At 41.7% G+C, this 18,986-nt stretch overlaps 1 protein-coding gene and 1 pseudogene across 16 annotated transcripts in view; both read right to left on the bottom strand.

Annotated features, from left to right (window-relative positions):
- The window catches only part of CARMIL1 (capping protein regulator and myosin 1 linker 1), a 468,543-nt gene that overhangs the window by 179,156 nt on the left and 270,401 nt on the right, over positions 1-18,986 (bottom strand). For all 16 annotated transcript variants that reach the window (XR_013533624.1, XR_013533622.1, XR_013533623.1 and 13 more), the window contains 2 exons: positions 18,644-18,703; positions 8,667-8,788 (listed from right to left, as the gene is read on the bottom strand). Coding sequence is in view for 13 of the 16 variants with exons in the window: in XM_078368162.1 (XP_078224288.1) it covers positions 8,667-8,788; positions 18,644-18,703 (182 nt within the window). In the remaining 3 variants the exon portion in view is untranslated. The remainder of the gene's footprint in view (positions 1-8,666; positions 8,789-18,643; positions 18,704-18,986) is intronic.
- Positions 8,869-8,986, bottom strand: LOC118153410 (small nucleolar RNA U13; annotated as a pseudogene).

Raw genomic sequence — 18,986 nt, 5'->3', positions numbered from 1 at the left:
AACCTTCTCCAGTTAAAAACATTATAATTCACTGAAAGCTCAGATGATTGTTAGCATTTTTAGCAACAAAGTATTTTTCAATTAAGGTATGTACATTCTTCTAGACATAATGCTATGGCATATTTAATAGACTGCAGTATAGTAAACATAACTTTTACATGCACTGAGAAACCAACAAGTTATTGACTCACTTTATTGCAATAGGCTGGCACTAACCCCACAGTATCTCCAAGGTATGCCTGTTTACCTAATTCACGTCAGATGTCATTAACGTCTTCAAAATCTGTGGAAATGCACAAGATCTACAAGTGTACCACGATTTTTGTCTATTTTGCTCAAAGGAACCTGCTCTTCAGTACCATTAGTCTAATAAAAGTCCTTGATTTGGGGGTGACCGTGTGTGAGAAAACACTATCATTAAAGTGATATTACAGAATCTGGTGATTCGGAATGGTTCCTTGGTTCAGTGCCATTGTCTGGCATTTTATTGGCATTATATTCTGTCTACATCGAGACAATGGAGCAGATACTATGCAAAGAAACGGCAAGGCTGTCCGAAGCAGACTCAGCCATTATTCAACTCAGTGAGGTAAACCTTGGACGCAGAAAGCTGGACTTCTGTCGGACCTCATCTAGGATCACTTCTTGCTTTGTTTCCACAAAACTACAGGGCATGTTCTTTTGATGACACATAGGATAGCGTTTAGCCACTCAAACGCAGGAAGAAAATACGGCGAAAATCTCTGACTGGAAGCTGGTGGGATTGAAAACGGGAAGTTGGCAGTCTACACTTACAGAAAAAAATGAATTAATCTTGATGGTAGATTTGGAAACAAGAGCCTCAGTTTTACCTGAAAAACAGCAGTGGACATTCACACTCAGGGTTAAGGGGAAATCAATCAGTAACAGGCAGCAGCCACAGCAGACCTGCAGACGAAGCGCTTTCAGGTAGCTCCGCTTCTTTGCGGGTCTCATTTTTCTTTTTCTAACTGAGATTTTGGGAACTAAAGGAGGCTCATGAAACAAGTTTATTGGTTTCCGCATGAGATAGAGGTGTAGGAACTAAATTTCCAGAAGGTGGGAACTGTTTCTTAACTATGCTAACACTGTGCACAGAAAGACTGAGTGAGAGGAGAATCCACTCTACACAAGTTGTTTTCTGCCTGTAGTTAAATGAGAGCAAGGAGCCCTATCAGCGTATGTGCTACAGGGCACCTGCTAACACACACGTACACACACACACACACATGCAGAGTGTCACAGAGACAGACAAAGGATCTGTTGTCCAAATAAAGTACCATAAAAGTTAAACCAAAATCCCAAAACAAAACAGATAAGCAAGACATGTCTCTCGTGTGCAGGCGGCACTGGACTTGATTCAACATTTGCATTATATGCATTGAATGTTCACAAGAATCAGAAAATAGTTATATGTGGCAGCAAGAAACAGCAAACTGGATGGCAAACACATCAACTCTTTCTCCCTGCAAACCTCATGATAAACTATGACGCAAAAAAATTACACATTATTTTAATCTACTTAAAGTAATGATTTCTTTAAAATTCAATCCCAGTGCTCAGCCTATACAACATGGTAACTGTCTCTAAAATTCAATCCCAGTGCTCAGCCTATGCAACATGGTAACTGTCTCTAAAATTCAATCCCAGTGCTCAGCCTATGCAACATGGTAACTGTCTCTAAAATTCAATCCCAGTGCTCAGCCTATACAACATGGTCACTGTCTCTAAAATTCAATCCCAGTGCTCAGCCTATGCAACATGGTAACTGTCTCTAAAATTCAATCCCAGTGCTCAGCCTATGCAACATGGTAACTGTCTCTAAAATTCAATCCCAGTGCTCAGCCTATGCAACATGGTAACTGTCTCCAGGGTAGCACATGCTTTGCTGCTACAAACCGTACCACAGCAAAAGGCCACCTACTGCTTTGCAAAGCGAAGAGACTGCCAAACACGGCGACCAGCTTTCTCTTGTTTATGTAAAATCCTACTTCATCGCCTTTCTTCATAGTAACTTCAAATTTTCACACCTCATACCTGCATTAACAACTTCATTTAATATTTTTAAAAATCTAGCTTTGTTTCGGAGAACAGCAAAAGTTCTGGAGAGCGGAAAAGCTGAAGGCCATAAAACAGAACGGCTTCCAGAAGGGAACTGCCATCACACTACCCTGAGAAAACAGATGACAACACTGAGGCTCTAAACCGTTCCCTAGTTGACCTCCTAGGTCTGTCACTGTCTGAGAAGTGAGGCCTCCAAGGACAGTCTATAGCGAAGATGGGAGTGTTCACAAAACACATGTTAACAAGTGATTTGAGCTGAAATGATTTTTCTTCTTTATTCTTTACATGTTCTCTATATTCTGAATTAAACTTTCCATATTTAATAAGGAGAAAATGTCATTTTAGAAGGGAAGGAGAGAGGGAGAGAGAAACATCCTAACATATATTTGGAGACAGGAGATGGGAAGAAAATACAACATGTTAATACTACAAATTGTAATTTAAATCCTCCATTTGCTTCCAAACTGCATTCACTTGACTATAAGAGGGTTGATTATTTTGTGTGTGTGTGTGTGTGTGTGTGTGTGAGTGTGTGTGTGTGTTTTTGAGATGGGGTCTTACTCTGTCACCCAGGCTGGAATGTAGTGTGATGTGGTCATAGCTCACTGCAAGTTCAAACTCCTAGGCTCAAGTGATCCTTCCCATTAGTTGGGGCTACAGGTGTGTCCCACCACACCCAGCTAACTTTTTAAATTTCTTAGTAGAAATGAGGTCTCACTATGTTGCCCAGGCTATATGTTTTCATGTACTTGATTTGGATGCTAGATGTTATTTTCATAATTATATTTCAGCAAAATCAGAAATTCAGATCTTTGGAGGCATTGGTTCATTTATATAGAGTCAAATGTCAAGTATTCGCCAACTGATTACCCAAACTGATCATTTTCCAGGCTCTAACTCCTGGTTCTTCACACCCGCACATGAGCCCCTTTTCTGTTCATCAGTCCCCAACAGAAGTACCCTAAGCAAGGAAGGAGATGAGGGTCCTCACAACAGGCTCAGGAAATATATTTGATGGGACAAATGAGTCATACAAGGTGTAAAGATTCTAAATATAGTTTCATAGTCTCCAATTTATCATGAATGGGATACATGACATCACTGGAAACATATTTAATTTTGCAGGTTCTATTGTGCATTATTTATGTAAAGCAAATATTCTTCTGACTGACAGCTTTGACCTAAGGCATATGGAGAAAAGAAAAGGTTACCCACTTCTCCACCCTCTCTAGTCACAACAACCAATACCAAATTGTATGTTTCCCCTGCCAAAGTCATGTAACGCAATCTAAGGAACTCCAGGAGTAAAGGCATAACTTAAAAACCAGAAAATATTAAGCTTATTGTGACAAGCTAACTGTGTGCATTGGGTAGGAAAGAGAAACGCAAGTCAGATACATCTAGGTGATTTAATTCTCTGCCAGGCATTTTCTAAATTATAACCTGCACCTTCTCCCCAACTGGTCCCTTCATGTGAACTGCCTCTCCTTTCCCTACTCTCTCACTGAATTCTCTCCATTTGCAGTCGATCTCCTCTGCAAAGCCATCCTGTGCTCGTTCATCTCCTACTTACACCCAGTCATTTCCTGTCCCTTCTGCTTCAGGTTACTTCAGCTAGTGAGTCCACCATTTGAAGGCAGGGCCACCGTCTTCTGACTTCTCCATGCCCCATGGCACATCATCCAACAAGGTATTGGGCACAGATTAAGTGTGAAGTGTAGGTGCTCATCCAAAATCTCAGTCAGTATCTGCTATGTGCCAAGAACTAGGGACTTAAGATTAATACAAGCACGGTCTTTGTTTAAGCAGCTCCCAGCTTAGCAGGAAAGACAGGTGTGTTTTGTGCTTCGCCTCTCGCCTCTCACCTTCTCAAGGAATTGCTGATTTATTTATTAGGGCAGTTTCCAGCAACAAATCTCTCTTTCTACTGATCATCCCCGTTGTTACAGCCATATGGTTTAAGCATATGCTTTTATCTCCTATTTTAAACACAAACATAATTCCCCCGTAATCCCTCAGAGTGCACTAGCTAGTCAGTTTCCCTTGACAGCTGATCTTCTCTATGAAGGTGGCTACACGTGCCACACCCACTTTCTCACTTCTGAGTTCATCCTTCAACCACAGCAGTCTGCCCCTCCCAACCAGACCCCTCGACCTGCTCTCATCAAGGTGCCTATGGTATCCACCAACCCACCGGACACCGCTCTGCCTGCAGCTTGTTCAGCCCCAGCATCATTCTGCCACTCCTTCCCAGGCCCTGGTTTGTCACTGGTTTTCTTCCTACTTTGACAGCCAGTCCTTACCCAACTCCACTGCGGCTCCGCCTAGTTTGCTTGACCTCTAGGTATTGAGCTCATTCCCAGTGTGCCTCCTCTATGAGGTCCACGTCTTTCTTGGGTGATGTCATCAACTGCCATGCAGTGAAGACCATCTTGTGCTCATGGTGCTGACCTCCGCTCCATCTCCGGACCCCTTCTCCAAGACCCAGCCTCACCTATCTGCCTACCTGACAGCCTCACCTAGATGGAGCTTGGAGGAGAGGTCTGTGGAGGTCTTGGAGGTCCTAGACAAGTAGATTTCAAACTCCACATGCCTAAAACAGAATGGCTATGGATCCCATCCCACAAAAAAATTGTCCCCTACCTACCCCAGGCCTTCTCTGTCTCTCTGAAAGATCACGTTGGTCACCAAATTATTAAACCACAATCCAAGGAGCCATACCTAATCCATCAGCAAGTCCTGTATCCAAAATGAAGTTTACATCTACCCTCTCTTATCTCAGTCCCTCATGCTGTCACCTTTCTCCTGACCACAGTCACCTCTTGCCTAGGTGACTACAAGGGTCCAAATTCACTTTCTCCTTCTACTTCTGCCCCTCCCAGTCCATTCTCTCTTGTAGAAACAAAAAATCATAAAATATCTGAAGACTCGTGTCCCAACCCTAGAATGTTACAGTGGCTTCCCAGGAAAATGCTACTGAATTCCAACCTCCTTCAAACGAGGTTCTGGTGGCTTCCCAGGAAAATGCTACTGAATTCCAACCTCCTTCCCACGAGGTTCTGGTGGCTTCCCAGGAAAATGCTACTGAATTCCAACCTCCTTCCCACGAGGTTCTGGTGGCTTCCCAGGAAAATGCTACGGAATTCCAACCTCCTTCCCACGAGGTTCTGGTGGCTTCCCAGGAAAATGCTACTGAATTCCAACCTCCTTCCCACGAGGTTCTGGTGGCTTCCTAGGAAAATGCTACTGAATTCCAACCTCCTTCCCACAAGGTTCTGGTGGCTTCCTAGGAAAATGCTACTGAATTCCAACCTCCTTCCCACGAGGTTCTGGTGGCTTCCTAGGAAAATGCTACTGAATTCCAACCTCCTTCCCACGAGGTTCTGGTGGCTTCCTAGGAAAATGCTACGGAATTCCAACAAGCAGCTGGTGATGGCGCCGGCCTCCTCGTGCATCATTCCTCAACCCTTCCCATCTTTGTTCTTCATTATACCCCAGCCAAAGTGGGTATCTTTCAGCTCCTCAGAGACGCCAACCCCTTTCTAGGCAGGAGAAATGGCATGAACAAAAGCCCTGGGAAGATAATATTCTTTGCCCCCACTTTTCCCTTCCACTAGGTCTGTTGAAGTTATCATGGCCACAGGGAGGCCTTTGGAGACAGCAGTTTACTCTATATTAGTCCCATCCATTTCTCTCATAGCACTTACTCAAAGGTACTTCATTTACGTATTTCCTTCTTGCGGGGAGGTGGAGGGGGTTGTTTCCCCAAGTTAAAATATAAGTTCCATGTGGGCAGGGACCATGCTCACTGCTGGACCTCAACACTTATCACTATGCCTAGCATACAGTAGAAACTCGGTAATACTCATGGAATACGAAAGTGTATAAACAAGCAATTACAACACAGTATGATATGTACTAGTATGGGAAGCAATTCAAAGTTCTATGGAAATGTGAATAAAGACTCTTTACAGATGAGAAGATACCTGAGTTAAATCTTTTGGAATCTGTCAAGATTAGAGCTAACATAAAGGCGTTGAAAATATCAAAGAGCCTGATTGTGTTCAGCGATAGGAAAGCACTGGTCTTTTGGGCAAAGGCATACAACATACGTTTTATCAGGAAAGCCAGCCATTTGAGAGCTTAGGCAAGGAACAGATACCGTCTGAATTACAAAAAGATAACTGACAGTATGGAGGATCACTTGCGAGGGAAGAAGCAGGAGCAGAGAGACTAACTAGAAAGATGCTGCATGGGAGGAAGTGACTGTGGCAGTGGAAATGAAGGCAAGGAGAAAGAACCAGACCACAAGATACTAAGAAATATTTTTAAAAGCGTAGCAACCAATCGAATATGAGAGTAAGGACCAAGGGATGAACATGGCTCAGCTTTTTTTTTGAGATAGAAATAGAGAATATAAGCAAGTTTTAGGGGGGAAGTGAAGAGTTCTGTGTGGGGCACGAGCGTGAGGTGCCTGGGGCTATCCTTGTGGAGATGACCAACAGGCAGCTGGCAGGCGGGCATGAAGACCTGGGAACCACAGAGGTCACAGAGTTAGAAATCAGCATTCATATGGGCATTTTCTTCCTAGAAACAGAGATGATTAATACTTGTTTAATATTCACCTGAAGATTTTAGCAAGAAGTTAAATGGAAGATACATAAAATACTATCCTTAATGTTGTCTGGAAAGAGAAAAAAGGAAGAATCCAAACCAAAAATAAAAATGGTTAAATCCCAGAATACTAAACAAAGAAGGCTGCCTTTTAAAGAAAACAGATTCTAAATATTGTTCTGAAATGTCTTTCAAGTTCAAGGTATTATAAACTCTTTTTTAAATTTGTTTTAAAGATGGGGTTTCACCAAGTTGGTCAGGCTGGTCTTGAACTCCCGACCTCAGGTGATCCGCCCGCCTTGGCCTCCAACGTGCTTGGATTACAGGCGTGAGCCACCATGCCCGGCCAAGGTATTATAAACTCTTGCCAAGTAAGGTTGTGCTCAATAATTTCATTATTTCGTCAGTGTTAATCGGAAGGAACGAGAGTGCATTCTAAAGAAACACATGTACGAAGCCACGTTACTGAAATGTAGTTTAAGGAAAATGGGTTGCAGCTACTGCAAACTCGTGACTACCCCGCTAGTTCTCTGGTGGCTTTAAGGATGATGTGGAAACCATTCCTAAGAAGGTTATGCTTCTTGGCAATTCCCAGTGCCACCATGGACTCACTTCTCAACTCATCCTACCACCCACTGCCACCCACGCCTCTTCTCCAGAACCGCCTGTGTGTGTGATTACATACCAGAAGTCCTTGCCTGGAAGACACCTCATACCTGAAACTCTAGCCAAGCAGGAGTCAGAGGCCAGCCCCAGCTCACTGTCTCCACTCCACCGAGATGAGGCCAGGGACACTTAGCTCCCCCAGCAACCAGCTACCCTGATCATCAGAGAAGCACAAGACTTAAGCTTCAGAGAGGAGAGAGCCCAAGGTGAACAACCAGCAAGCACAGGGCCTCCCACCACGTGGGGAAGGGAGGGAGCCCCGCGAAGGGCTGTGAAGGGAATCCAGCAGGCCTCCTAAGGCCAAGGCCTGAAGGACAGGCCTGTCCCCACCGAGCCACCTTCAGGCATCCATAAGGTTTAAATGTCGAGAGGCCGAGGTCTTCCTGCTGCTTTGTCTCTCAATTTGCAGGCCAGGCTTGCAGGAGGAGCATGTTCTATGAAGGGCACCTGTTCCCAAAATTCCCCGCCCACCTCTACCACGCAAAGTACACAGCCGCCATGCTACACCTGCCTACGAGGGCCTCCTGACCTCCCCTCTATACACATCCGCCTGCTGGGGAGCATTGGGAGGGAAACCTTCTGCCATCCGTGAATCCTTTCTTCCATCAGGAGGGTATGTTGACTATAACTATCATTTTAGGGAGATTTCGGACACAAGCATCTCTCTGCCTTTCACTGCAGCCAATCTAATTCCTCCATACCAACAACCCACACATTCCCCAACTGCAAACTCAGATATCCAAGCCCATAATCCTGATGTTAAAAGCTCAAGGAAAAATATGAGGGCACGGATGAACAAAATTCACTAATATACCTAATGGGTATTTCAGAATATATAAGAGGACACTGAAAACAAGTGATTTTTACATCCAATTTTTTTAGGTTTCTTGTTACAGAAAAGAAAAAAGCAAAGAAAACAAAGCACTCTCTCCATCAGCATCATTCTCGGTGCCTCCACACAAAGCACGCAGCCCGGGCATGCTGGTGATAGCTGTGAGTAAAACTCACACTCGGGTAAAGCTGGAGTTATCTTTAAAAGGTTGGGGTTCTAGTCTTACGCGCGGAAGTTAAAGGAGTGCCAAATCCTTTGTCACTCAAGCTCTTTAAAGAATAAGACACGGCCCTGTAGAAATCCTCACACCAAAACACGAGGGTTTTGAGTGAGGGTTTTCACATTTAATGTTTAAGAGGAGAAAGGCTGAGAGACAAACCACACGAAGGGATAAAAAGAAGGCATTTTAGTATTTGTCGTTTCGGGGGTGAACAGGTTCTCTGCTCTCCTCACCCCGCCCAGGGAAACTCACAGTGGAGAGAGGCCAGGAAATATCTTCCTCAGGCAGGTGCCTATGTGAGCCAGCACCTCACTCACGTCCTCGGGCGACGCCATCTTCATGGAGATGCTGCCCTTCTCAGTTTCCACAACCATCTGCAAGAACGGGTGGGACACTTCTTAGGATTGAGTCCAATTCCTTTTATTTTAGTCATGTAAAATATTGTAAACGACACCGTCACACAGATACAGACGAATACATTAGCTTCCTTTTCTTTTAACAAGGTTGGAGGGTAGCCCATCTCACACACACGCGTGAACTCCCGCCCAGTAGATCATGAACTACAAGGGGATCACAATATCAGCTTTTGAAGAAACACTTTCTTAAAGTGCTACTCTTAAGCCTCAAAGAAGTGCTTGGGTAGAGGGTGGAGGTATTGTCAGAAACATTTAGGAACTGAAGCAAATATTTCCAAGAGCAAAGCTGAAGATTCAAATTAACTGCCATATGATAGAGACTGAATTTCCACATTCAAACATGACTTCTTCTTTTAACAAGATTTTGTCCTGAGCTGCAGTCTTACAAAGCTGTCAAAGCCATGCTACCTAGTGTAAGTCTGACTATATCTTTCTGTGAGTACTCACAGGCAATCTAAAAGCTACCTTTAACACACACACACACACACACACACACACACACAAACATTTTAAAAACAAGAAACTTTATGATATGTTCAAATAAAAGGTTAAAACCTTTTGCTCGAAAGCAAAAAACTGCTTAAAAAGTTTTTATCTGGCCGGGTGCAGTGGCTCAAGCCTGTAATCCCAGCACTTTGGGAGGCCAAGGCGGGTGGATCACTAGGTCAAGAGATCGAGACCATCCTGGTCAACATGGTGAAACCCCGTCTCTTCTAAAAATACAAAAAATTAGCTGGGCATGGTGGCGCATGCCTGTAATCCCAGCTACTCGGGAGGCTGAGGCAGGAGAATTGCCTGAACCCAGGAGGCGGAGGTTGCAGTGAGCCGAGATGGCGCCATTGCACTCCAGCCTGGGTAACAAGAGCGAAACTCGTCTCAAAAAAAAAAAAGTTTTGATCTTTCTAAGAAGAGGGGATACTTGAAATATTAAAGTAACATGTTGATCAAATGTTTGGTGTTAGGTTTTACTAACATGTTAGCTAACACTCATTCCTACAATTAATTGCTGGAGACGTCCAAAATAATATGTCAAAAAATGTTGAGATTGAGACAGCTAGTCCTCTATATAAGTATCAATTAACTTGTGAAAATGAGGGCAGGTCACAAAAGAAACAAGAGGTTGACGATGTACACACTACAAATAAGAACTTCAACCACTTAAAAAAAGATGCCATTTTCTTTAATCTCAAAAACATTCATGTAAACATCTCAAAAATATTCATGTAAACCGGGCGTGGTGGTGCATGCCTGTAATCCCAGCTACTCAGGAGGCCAAGGCAGGAGGATCACTTGAGTCTGGGAGTTCAAGATCAGCCTAGGCAACACAGCACAAACCCATCTTCCCACCCCCCCCAAAAAACACATAAAGTACAATCCTCTTAGATTATCACTTCATCAAAATATCCTCATACATTTACTTCCTGTTCTTACTTTATCTATACAAAAATATGATGGGAGAACACTGCTTATAAAGTCAAACTACCCAATTGTATTAACAAAGCAATTTTTAGATGTTTGCCTTGGATTTTCCTAAGATTAGCCCAAACGGAAAATAATACTGTAAAGTCTTTCAACATATTTATGTTGAAAGGAAAAGGAATATAAGGTATGCGGAATGGTGAGATTCAAGGAAAGGACGTGACTCATGTGAGCGTTTAAGGTGCTACCTTTTCCGAGAAACCTCTAAAAGAATCTGTCAACAAGTATTCAATAAATACCACTTCTGTGCTAGTTTGGTGCACATAAAAAAATTAAAATTCCTATTTTTCAGCACATTCCTCAAGAAACGAAAGGTAAAGCCTTTAAAATTCTATAGGCAAAGCCTGCGTTTTTCTTCCGAAAATATCAACAGATATTCCCCCTGCAAAAGGCAGCAAGCATTATTGTACCTGGAGGCTTACCAACCAACCCAGTAGTCTGTAACATCTCTTAAGTAAGACTAAATCTACTTGATGCAATTAGGCTCGTATTTTTCATGTGCACATATCTGTGCATATGCATGTTTTTAAAAGCCAGACACTTCAGATGCGCCATTGTGTCTGTGCTCTGCACCCCACCCCCAACCTTCCCACCATGGGTAATTATATTTTTCTCTCCAGGAGTACTTTCAAATTCTTCACATCCAGCGCCTCTATTCAGTTCACAATTTGGGTGCAAATAATTAGTAATTAGCTTATTCTAATTCCACTTAATCTTAACACCTAATCATCTTTAATTGCACAGGATTGAATAGAATGACAGTGAAAGAAAAAAAAGGTGACAGGTGGAGGAAGAAATGAGTCCTCCAATTCAACCTTACAAGCAAGCGTTCATACAACCCTGTGTAAGATGTCACCACCTCTGCATAATGTAAAGACCGCAACAAAGTGATGCAGGTGGAACCAACACAATAAGCCACCTCATCAAAAGAGAGAAAAGAGCTCCCTAGTGAATCCCCTCTTCCCTCCCACTTCAGCTGGGGAAGAACAGAATGTTTGGAACACATTTTCCTTAGACACCTAACAGGATGTAACCCATGACATCTAATCTGCATTTAAAACAATAATCAGCGATGAAAGCCGTAGTAACTTATGTATGATTCCGATTTCCCACCCTACTCCACTGCCTTTTTTAAGGTTGAACAACCTGACTAAACTCTAAGGGCAGCCTGTTTTATTAAACTCCAGCCAACAGACCTGCCAGGTGTTTTTCTTTCCTCTATCAGAAATAGCCATGGGCAAAAGGTGGTTTATCAACCTCGCTCTGTGACAAAGCAAACAATTAACCCTATAATTCTTTTTTAAAAATCATAGCAGGCATTCAGTTGTACAAGAAATGTTTCAAAAATTGTATAACTATAAAACTATGTAACTGCTGGCCTCCATTTAAAAATCATGATGGCAAGAGAACTCGAACACCAGAAAATACTGTGGTGGTGAGTCTTCTAAAATAAGATAAAGGTTTCCCATATTTCTGAAGAAAGGAGGAAACAGCAATAGTAAAAGTCACATTTCACCAACTCAATAGGACAATCACCCACTCTGACACAAGAGGCTGTAGGTATGTCTCAAGAATTTTATCTGAATTTACAAACTATAATTAAATTATAATGAAAAACTAGCAAGGACAGATAAATTAATAAATCCCAGAGCACATACGGAAAGAATTCCTAATCAAGGCTAGATTCTGAGTGCCACTGGTAGCAGTTCCGTCCTTATGATTTTACATAAAAGGAAATCAAAACTAGAGACGTCAAGGAACCAGAGGTTACACAGGTCACTGGCTCTTAACCTCTGGGATGCCACAGAATCAAATGGTGTGCTTGTTTAAAAAAAAAAAAAAAAAAAAAAAGTCTGGCTCAGGCCTATAATCCCAGCACTTTGGGAGGCCGAGGCGAGTGAATCACGAGGTCAAGAGATTGAGACCATCCTGGTCAACATGGTGAAACCCCGTCTCTACTAAAAACACAAAAAAAATTAGCTGGGCACGGTGGCGCATGCCTGTAATCCCAGCTACTCAGGAGGCTGAGGCAAGAGAATTGCCTGAACCCAGGAGGTGGAGGTTGTGGTGAGCCGAGATCGCGCCATTGCACTCCAGCCTGGGTAACAAGAGCGAAACTCCATCTCAAAAAAAAAAAAAAAAAAGTCCACCACAGACGTATAAAATCCTAACTGTCCTGTGTATATGAGGAGGATGAGGAGCTGTGACGTGGCAGAGAGAAGGGTACTGCTGGGGTAGACTTTTAAAAACGATCACAGGAAGTTCCAAAACACAGCAAATTTTCGATACCATTAGGTAACTGGTATTGCCAGTCTCAATGCTAGGCCATTTGCAGAAGTAGTACCAATGTTCACTATAATTTCATCTCAAAGGTCCACACTGTGGGACAAAGTTAGACTGAAGCACTGTTGTAAAGCTGTTCTTCTGGTACTGACGCTGAAAGAATCGCTCCATGGGGCTGAGGCAGACGGCTTTACACACAGTTCCTCTGAATGGCAGGCACACCACAAGTGTGGTAAGACCGACTGAGGCAGCCTCGGGAAAATTAGTCTTTCTGCGTTCACACCCTTCCTGGTCATTAAATAACATAGTGAAATGATATTTTGAACATAACCCTGGCATTAGCATTTCGCTAATGCCCTTCTGCTCCCATCCCAACTCTCAAATCACAAACATAAACATTCCTGAATGAAGACCAGCAAGAAGACCCTGGTTATGTCATTAAATCGTCATTCGTGAGTGATCATTCACTCTTGCATATGTTTGACCATTTGGGCAAACATATGGTGCTGTGATTTTTCTTTCAAACTCCAGTTTCTGGAGAATGATAAACACATAAGATAAAACATTGCTCTGAGATGAACTGTGGAAACGTTCCAACAGTTTGTAGCAATCTTAAAAACCTTGGTGACAGTTTTAACAGTTTTAAGAACATTATCAACAAACCACATACACACACACACACACTTTCTTTGTAGTTTTAAAAGCTAAAACAAAAAATAGAAGGAAAGAATAAAGACTAGAGCAAAAGTTAATGAAACAGGAAACAGAAAAATCAATGAAATTAAAAATGAAACCAAAAAGAAAGTTGTTTGAAAAGATCAAAAAAATTGGTAACCTCTAACCTGACTGAAATGGAAAGAGAATGAGATAATCAAATTACCAATATTGGGAACGATATTCTACAAGTATTTAAAGTACAACAAGTGGATATTATTAACAACTTTATATCAGTAAATTCAACAACTTGCCTAAGAATCTTAAAAGACACAAGCTACCAAAGCTCATTCAAGAAGAGAAATATAAATGCATCTATATCATTAAGAAATATTAACAGGCCGGGTGTGGTGGCTCAATTCTGTAATCCCAGCACTTTGGGAGGCCGAGGCGGGTGGATCACGAGGTCAAGATATCGAGACCATCCTGGTCAACACGGTGAAACCCTGTCTCTACTAAAGATACAAAAAATTAGCTGGGCGTGGTGGCGCGTGCCTGTAATCCCAGCTACTCAGGAGGCTGAGGCAGGAGAACTGCCTGAACCCAGGAGGCGGAGGTTGCGGTGAGCCGAGATCGGGCCATTGCACTCCAGCCTGGGTAACAAGAGCGAAACTCCGTCTCAAGAAAAAAAAAAAAGAAAGAAAAGAAAAAAAATATTAACAGAATTTGCAGTTTAAAACCTTCCCAGGTCAGGCACAGTGGCTCATGCCTGTAATCCCAGCACTTTGGGAGGCTGAAGGGGGTAGATCGCTTGAGCTCAGCTTAGAAGTTCATGATGAGTAATGCAGAGAAACTCTGTCTCTAGGAAAAAATACAAAAATAAGCCGGGCGTGGTGATACAAGCCTGTAGTCCCAGCTACTTGGGAGGATGAGGTGGGAGGATCGCTTCGGCCTGAGAAGCCCAGGTTGTGAACCAAGATTGCGCCACTACACTCCAGCTCAAACAAGACAGCGAGACCCTGTCTCACCCACACACACAACAAACCTTCTCTTTGAGAAAACTCAAGGCAAATAACTTCACCAGTAAATTCAACTAAACATTTAAGAAAAAAATTAGGCCGGGGGCGGTGGCTCATGCCTATAATCCCAGCACTTTGGGAGGCCGAGGTGGGTGGATCACGAGGTCAAGAGATCGAGACCATCCTGGTCAACGAGGTGAAATCCCGTCTCTACTAAAAATACAAAAATTAGCTGGGCATGGTGGAACATGCCTGTAGTCCCAGCTACTCGGGAGGCTGAAGCAGGAGAATTGCTTGAACCCAGGAGGCGGAGGCTGCGGTGAGCCAAGATCGTGCCATTATACTCCAGCCTGGGTAACAAGAGCGAAACTCCGTCTCAAAAAAAAGAAAAAGAAAAAAATTAACATCATCTAAACAAAAAAAATTTAAGAGGAGGAACTACTTCCTAATCATTCTATAAATCCATGGTTCTCTAACAGAGAAGCCAGCCTAAAATAGTCACCAAAAAAATGACAAACCAATAACTCCCACAAAAGTCAATGTGAAACATTCTTCACAAAATTTTAACACATGGAATTCAACAATATGTAAAAATAAAAATATATCATGGCTCACACCTGTAATCCCAGCACTTTGGGAGGCCAAGGTGGGTGGATCACAAGGTCAGGAGATCAAGACCATCCTGGCCAACATGGTGAAACCCCATCTCTACTAAAAATACAAAAATTAGCTGGGCATGGTAGTGTATTCTTGTAATCCCAGCTAGTCAAGAGGCTCAGGCAAGAGACTCGCTTGAAGCCAGGAGGCGGAGGCTGCAATGAGCCAAGATCATGCCACTGCACCCCAGCCTGGTGACAGATCAAGACAACATCTCAAAAAAAGCAAAAAGAAGAAAAAGAAAGAAAGAGAGAGAGAGAGAAAGACAAAGAGAAAGAGAGAAAGAAAGAAAGAAAGAAAGAAAGAAAGAAAGAAAGAAAGAAAGAAAGAAAGAAAAAAGAAAAGAATATATCATGGACAAATGGGATTTATCTTAGGAGTGAAAGATTGATATTTTAAAAATTAATGAATATAATTCACCATTTTAAGCAGCTTAAAAAAAAAAAGAAAGAAAACCACATGATAATAGAGAAAAAACGTTTGCCAAAATCCAACACTAATTCCTGATAAAAACTCTCAGCAAGCTAAAAATAGAAAGAAACTTCCTAAACCAGATAAAGGGCATCTATTTAAACAACCTGCACGTAACGTCACACTTAGTGGTGAAATAATGAATGCTTTCCCTCAAAGACTAGGAAGGAGGCAGGAAGATCTGCTCTGGCCACTTCCATTTAGCACTGTCTTGCAGGTGCCAGAAGAATGGTCATGGTCTGAGATTTTACCCGACATGGAAGCCAGTCAGTTAGCCTATCACTGTTTCACTTGACGCTGCAGAAGACAGGGACACCTGGGTCAGAGACCTAGAATTTTATGATTCATGGCACAACAAAAAGCATGTACACCATGTGTGCATTGATTTCCCTGCCCTGAAAGTCCCACAGGGTGACATGAAGGGATTCCAGTGGATGCCTGCACACACAGTAGAGGCTGCTTACAAGAAAGGAATCCTTGGATTTTGGAAATCTACTATTTTCACGGTAAGAAGTAAACAAATTTGTTCTTTGTTCAACAGTGAACTATTCCACCATCCCACAGGATGCTCACTGCAATTATAACCCTGAAAAACAGCCTGGGCAAAGAGCAGTCACAGCACTCAATTCTTGGCATACCCAGCAAAATATGTAGGAGTATGACAGTAATGGAGGAATATCCCAACAGCAATAAGACTAGACAAAGAAATAAAAGTCACCCATATTAAAAATAAAAGGTACCCATCCACATTCACAAATGACATCATCTTTGTAAAAAATGATGAAATATATTTTTAAAAGCCACTAGAATGAGTATAGCAAGATAGTAGAATATAAGGGCAATATGCAAAAATTGATTATATTTCTAATACCAGCAAGAGACTACTAAAAACTGAAATTTTTTAAAAAATCACAGTTTACACTAGCATCAAAAAATATTAAACACTTACGAATAAATTTAAAGATGTATAGGACCCGAACACTGAAAGCCACAATAAAATACACTCAGAAAAATTGAAAAAGACCTAAACAAATGGAGAAATAATATAGTTTTCTTAGGTTAGAAGACTATACATTACTAAGATGTCAGTTCTTCCCCACATTGATTTAAAAATTCATTTTAATATCAGCCAAAATTTCAGCAAGCTTTTTATAGAAACAGGTGTTTCTAAAATTCATATGGAATTGCAAAGGGCTTAGAATCATTACAACGATTTTGAAAAAGAATCAAAACGTTGGAGGACTAACACTATCTGATTTCAAATTTTGTTGTAAACAAGCCACAGTAATAAAGAGAGTAGGAGAGTGGCATGAAGATAAACAAATAGACCAAGGAGACAGGATTCAGAGTCCAGAAACAGATTCACACTTACACAGACTACTGAATTTCAACAAAGGTGAAAACAAGCTCCGTGAGGAAACAATGGTCTTTTAAACAAATGTTACTGGAACAAGTGAATATAATATACCTATGACGGAGAAAAAAAGATAGACTAAAAAAAAATTTAATCTATACATAGGTTTATATACAAAAATTCCTTCAAAATGGATTATAGGCCCACATGTGTAACAGAACGCTGTAACACGCTGGAAGATAAAGAACATTCTGTGACTTTGAGTTAAGCAAAGATTTATTCAATGATACTAAAAGCACAATTCATAAAAGAAATCCTGATAAATTGAACTTCATCAATGTTTAAAACTTCTGCTCTTTGAAAGACACTGTTAAGGGAATGAAAAGACAAGCCACAGACTAAGAGAAACTATCTGACAAAGTCTTTGTATCCAGAATATGTATATTTTTAAACTCTCAAAATTCAGTAAGAAAACAGCCCAATTTGTATAATGGCAAAAGAAAATCATGCTGGCAAATAAACAGATGAAAAGATCCTCAACATGTTCTGTCATCAGGGAAATGCGAATTAAAACTACAGTGAAAAAACACTACACACCTGTTGAATGGCTAACATTAAAAAGACCGACCAGAACTTTCACATGCTGCTGGTGGCCACGTAAAATGGTACAACCACTGTGGAAGAGTGCGACCGTTTCTCCAAAAGTTAAACATGTAACTACCATGTGATTCAGCCATTCTAGGTAATGACACATGGGAAATGAACACACATGTCCAATCAAAAACGTGTACTTAAATATTCACAGCAGCTTTATTCATCACAGCCAAAATGGGAAACAACCCCAATGTCCACCACCAGGTGAATGGGTAAACAAACTGTAATACAGCCACACAACTGAACACCAGTCAGCAACAAAAAGAATAAACTATTAAATCATGCGACAAAACAAATCAATCTCAAAATAACGAAACTGGAGTTGGCGGAGGGAGAGTATAAGGAAAAACAGCTAATGCGTGCTGGGGTCCATACCTAGGTTATGGGTAAACAGCTAATGCGTGCTGGGCTCCATACCTAGGTGATGGGTAAAACAGCTAATGCGTGCTGGGCTCCATACCTAGGTGATGGGTAAACAGCTAATAAGTGCTGGGCTCCATACCTAGGTGATGGGTAAACAGCTAATGCGTGCTGGGCTCCATACCTAGGTGATGGGTAAACAGGTGCAGCAGAGCACCATGGCACACGTTTACCTATGTAACAAACCTGCACTCCCAGAACTAAAAATAAAATTAAAACTTAAAATAATAATTAAACTGACTGAAAGAGGGCAGACAGGAAGGAGTATACATTGTATGACACCATTCATATAAAACTGTTTAAAATGTGAACTACAGCAACCAAAAGCAGATACCTGCATGTTGACTGCAGGTGGGGAGGAGGGCCGAGAGAGAGTCATATATGTGTCAACACTGATCAGATTGTACACTTAAATTCACTGCAGTTACTTAAAGCCCAACAAAGCTATTTTTTAAACTGCATTTTATTAACTCCAAGGAATTCATTTATCACTATATTCGCACTAAGGCCTATATATAGCACCATTTAATTGCTAGGAACTTTTAGTGTTAAAGCATGTCTTATATACTCCCTGAGGAACAGTACTCTCACCTTTACGTTGCTAGTTAACAGAGCAGCTAATTAATTCTTCACAAACTGAGTGTTGTCCTTATCAGAATGAATTCCCAACTCCGGTCCACACAGCCAGTGTTAAGTCTCTCGTTCCGAAAATTTAATCTTCCCTAACTTTGTTTATCCACATTGTCTCACGAAACATTTTAGGGTTCCAGGAATCCAAGAAAGACCGTGACCCTTGCAGTGAGAGCTGCTGTTCACACTCACCTGAGCTGACTTGCTGCAAAGGACGCCATGAATCTCCAGGTAGCTGAAGGTTACCTCGAGCTGCAATTGAGGGGAAAAGAGGAAAGAAAAGACCTGTAATGAGGGTTTTAAAACACATAATTCAAGGTTTTTAATAAATGCTACAACTAGAAACACCCCAAGAGCAAATAAGATGTTGGGTATCTTCTGAAGGCAGGTTGATTATCTCCATTCATTCCACAAGATGGAGATGACTTATCAAATTTCAGAAAAAGTATTACTTTACTAAAAAGAAAAGAAAGGAAGCTGCATGCCCAACTTTTAAAATTTCATCCTGGGACAAACCTAATAGTAGAAGCTGGTA

This window comes from Callithrix jacchus, chromosome 4 (genome assembly GCF_049354715.1).
Source record: "Callithrix jacchus isolate 240 chromosome 4, calJac240_pri, whole genome shotgun sequence".
NCBI classification, from domain to species: domain Eukaryota; kingdom Metazoa; phylum Chordata; class Mammalia; order Primates; family Cebidae; genus Callithrix; species Callithrix jacchus.
The sequence above is the reverse complement of the archived record's forward strand: the minus strand, read 5'-3'. Positions and strand labels throughout refer to the sequence as shown.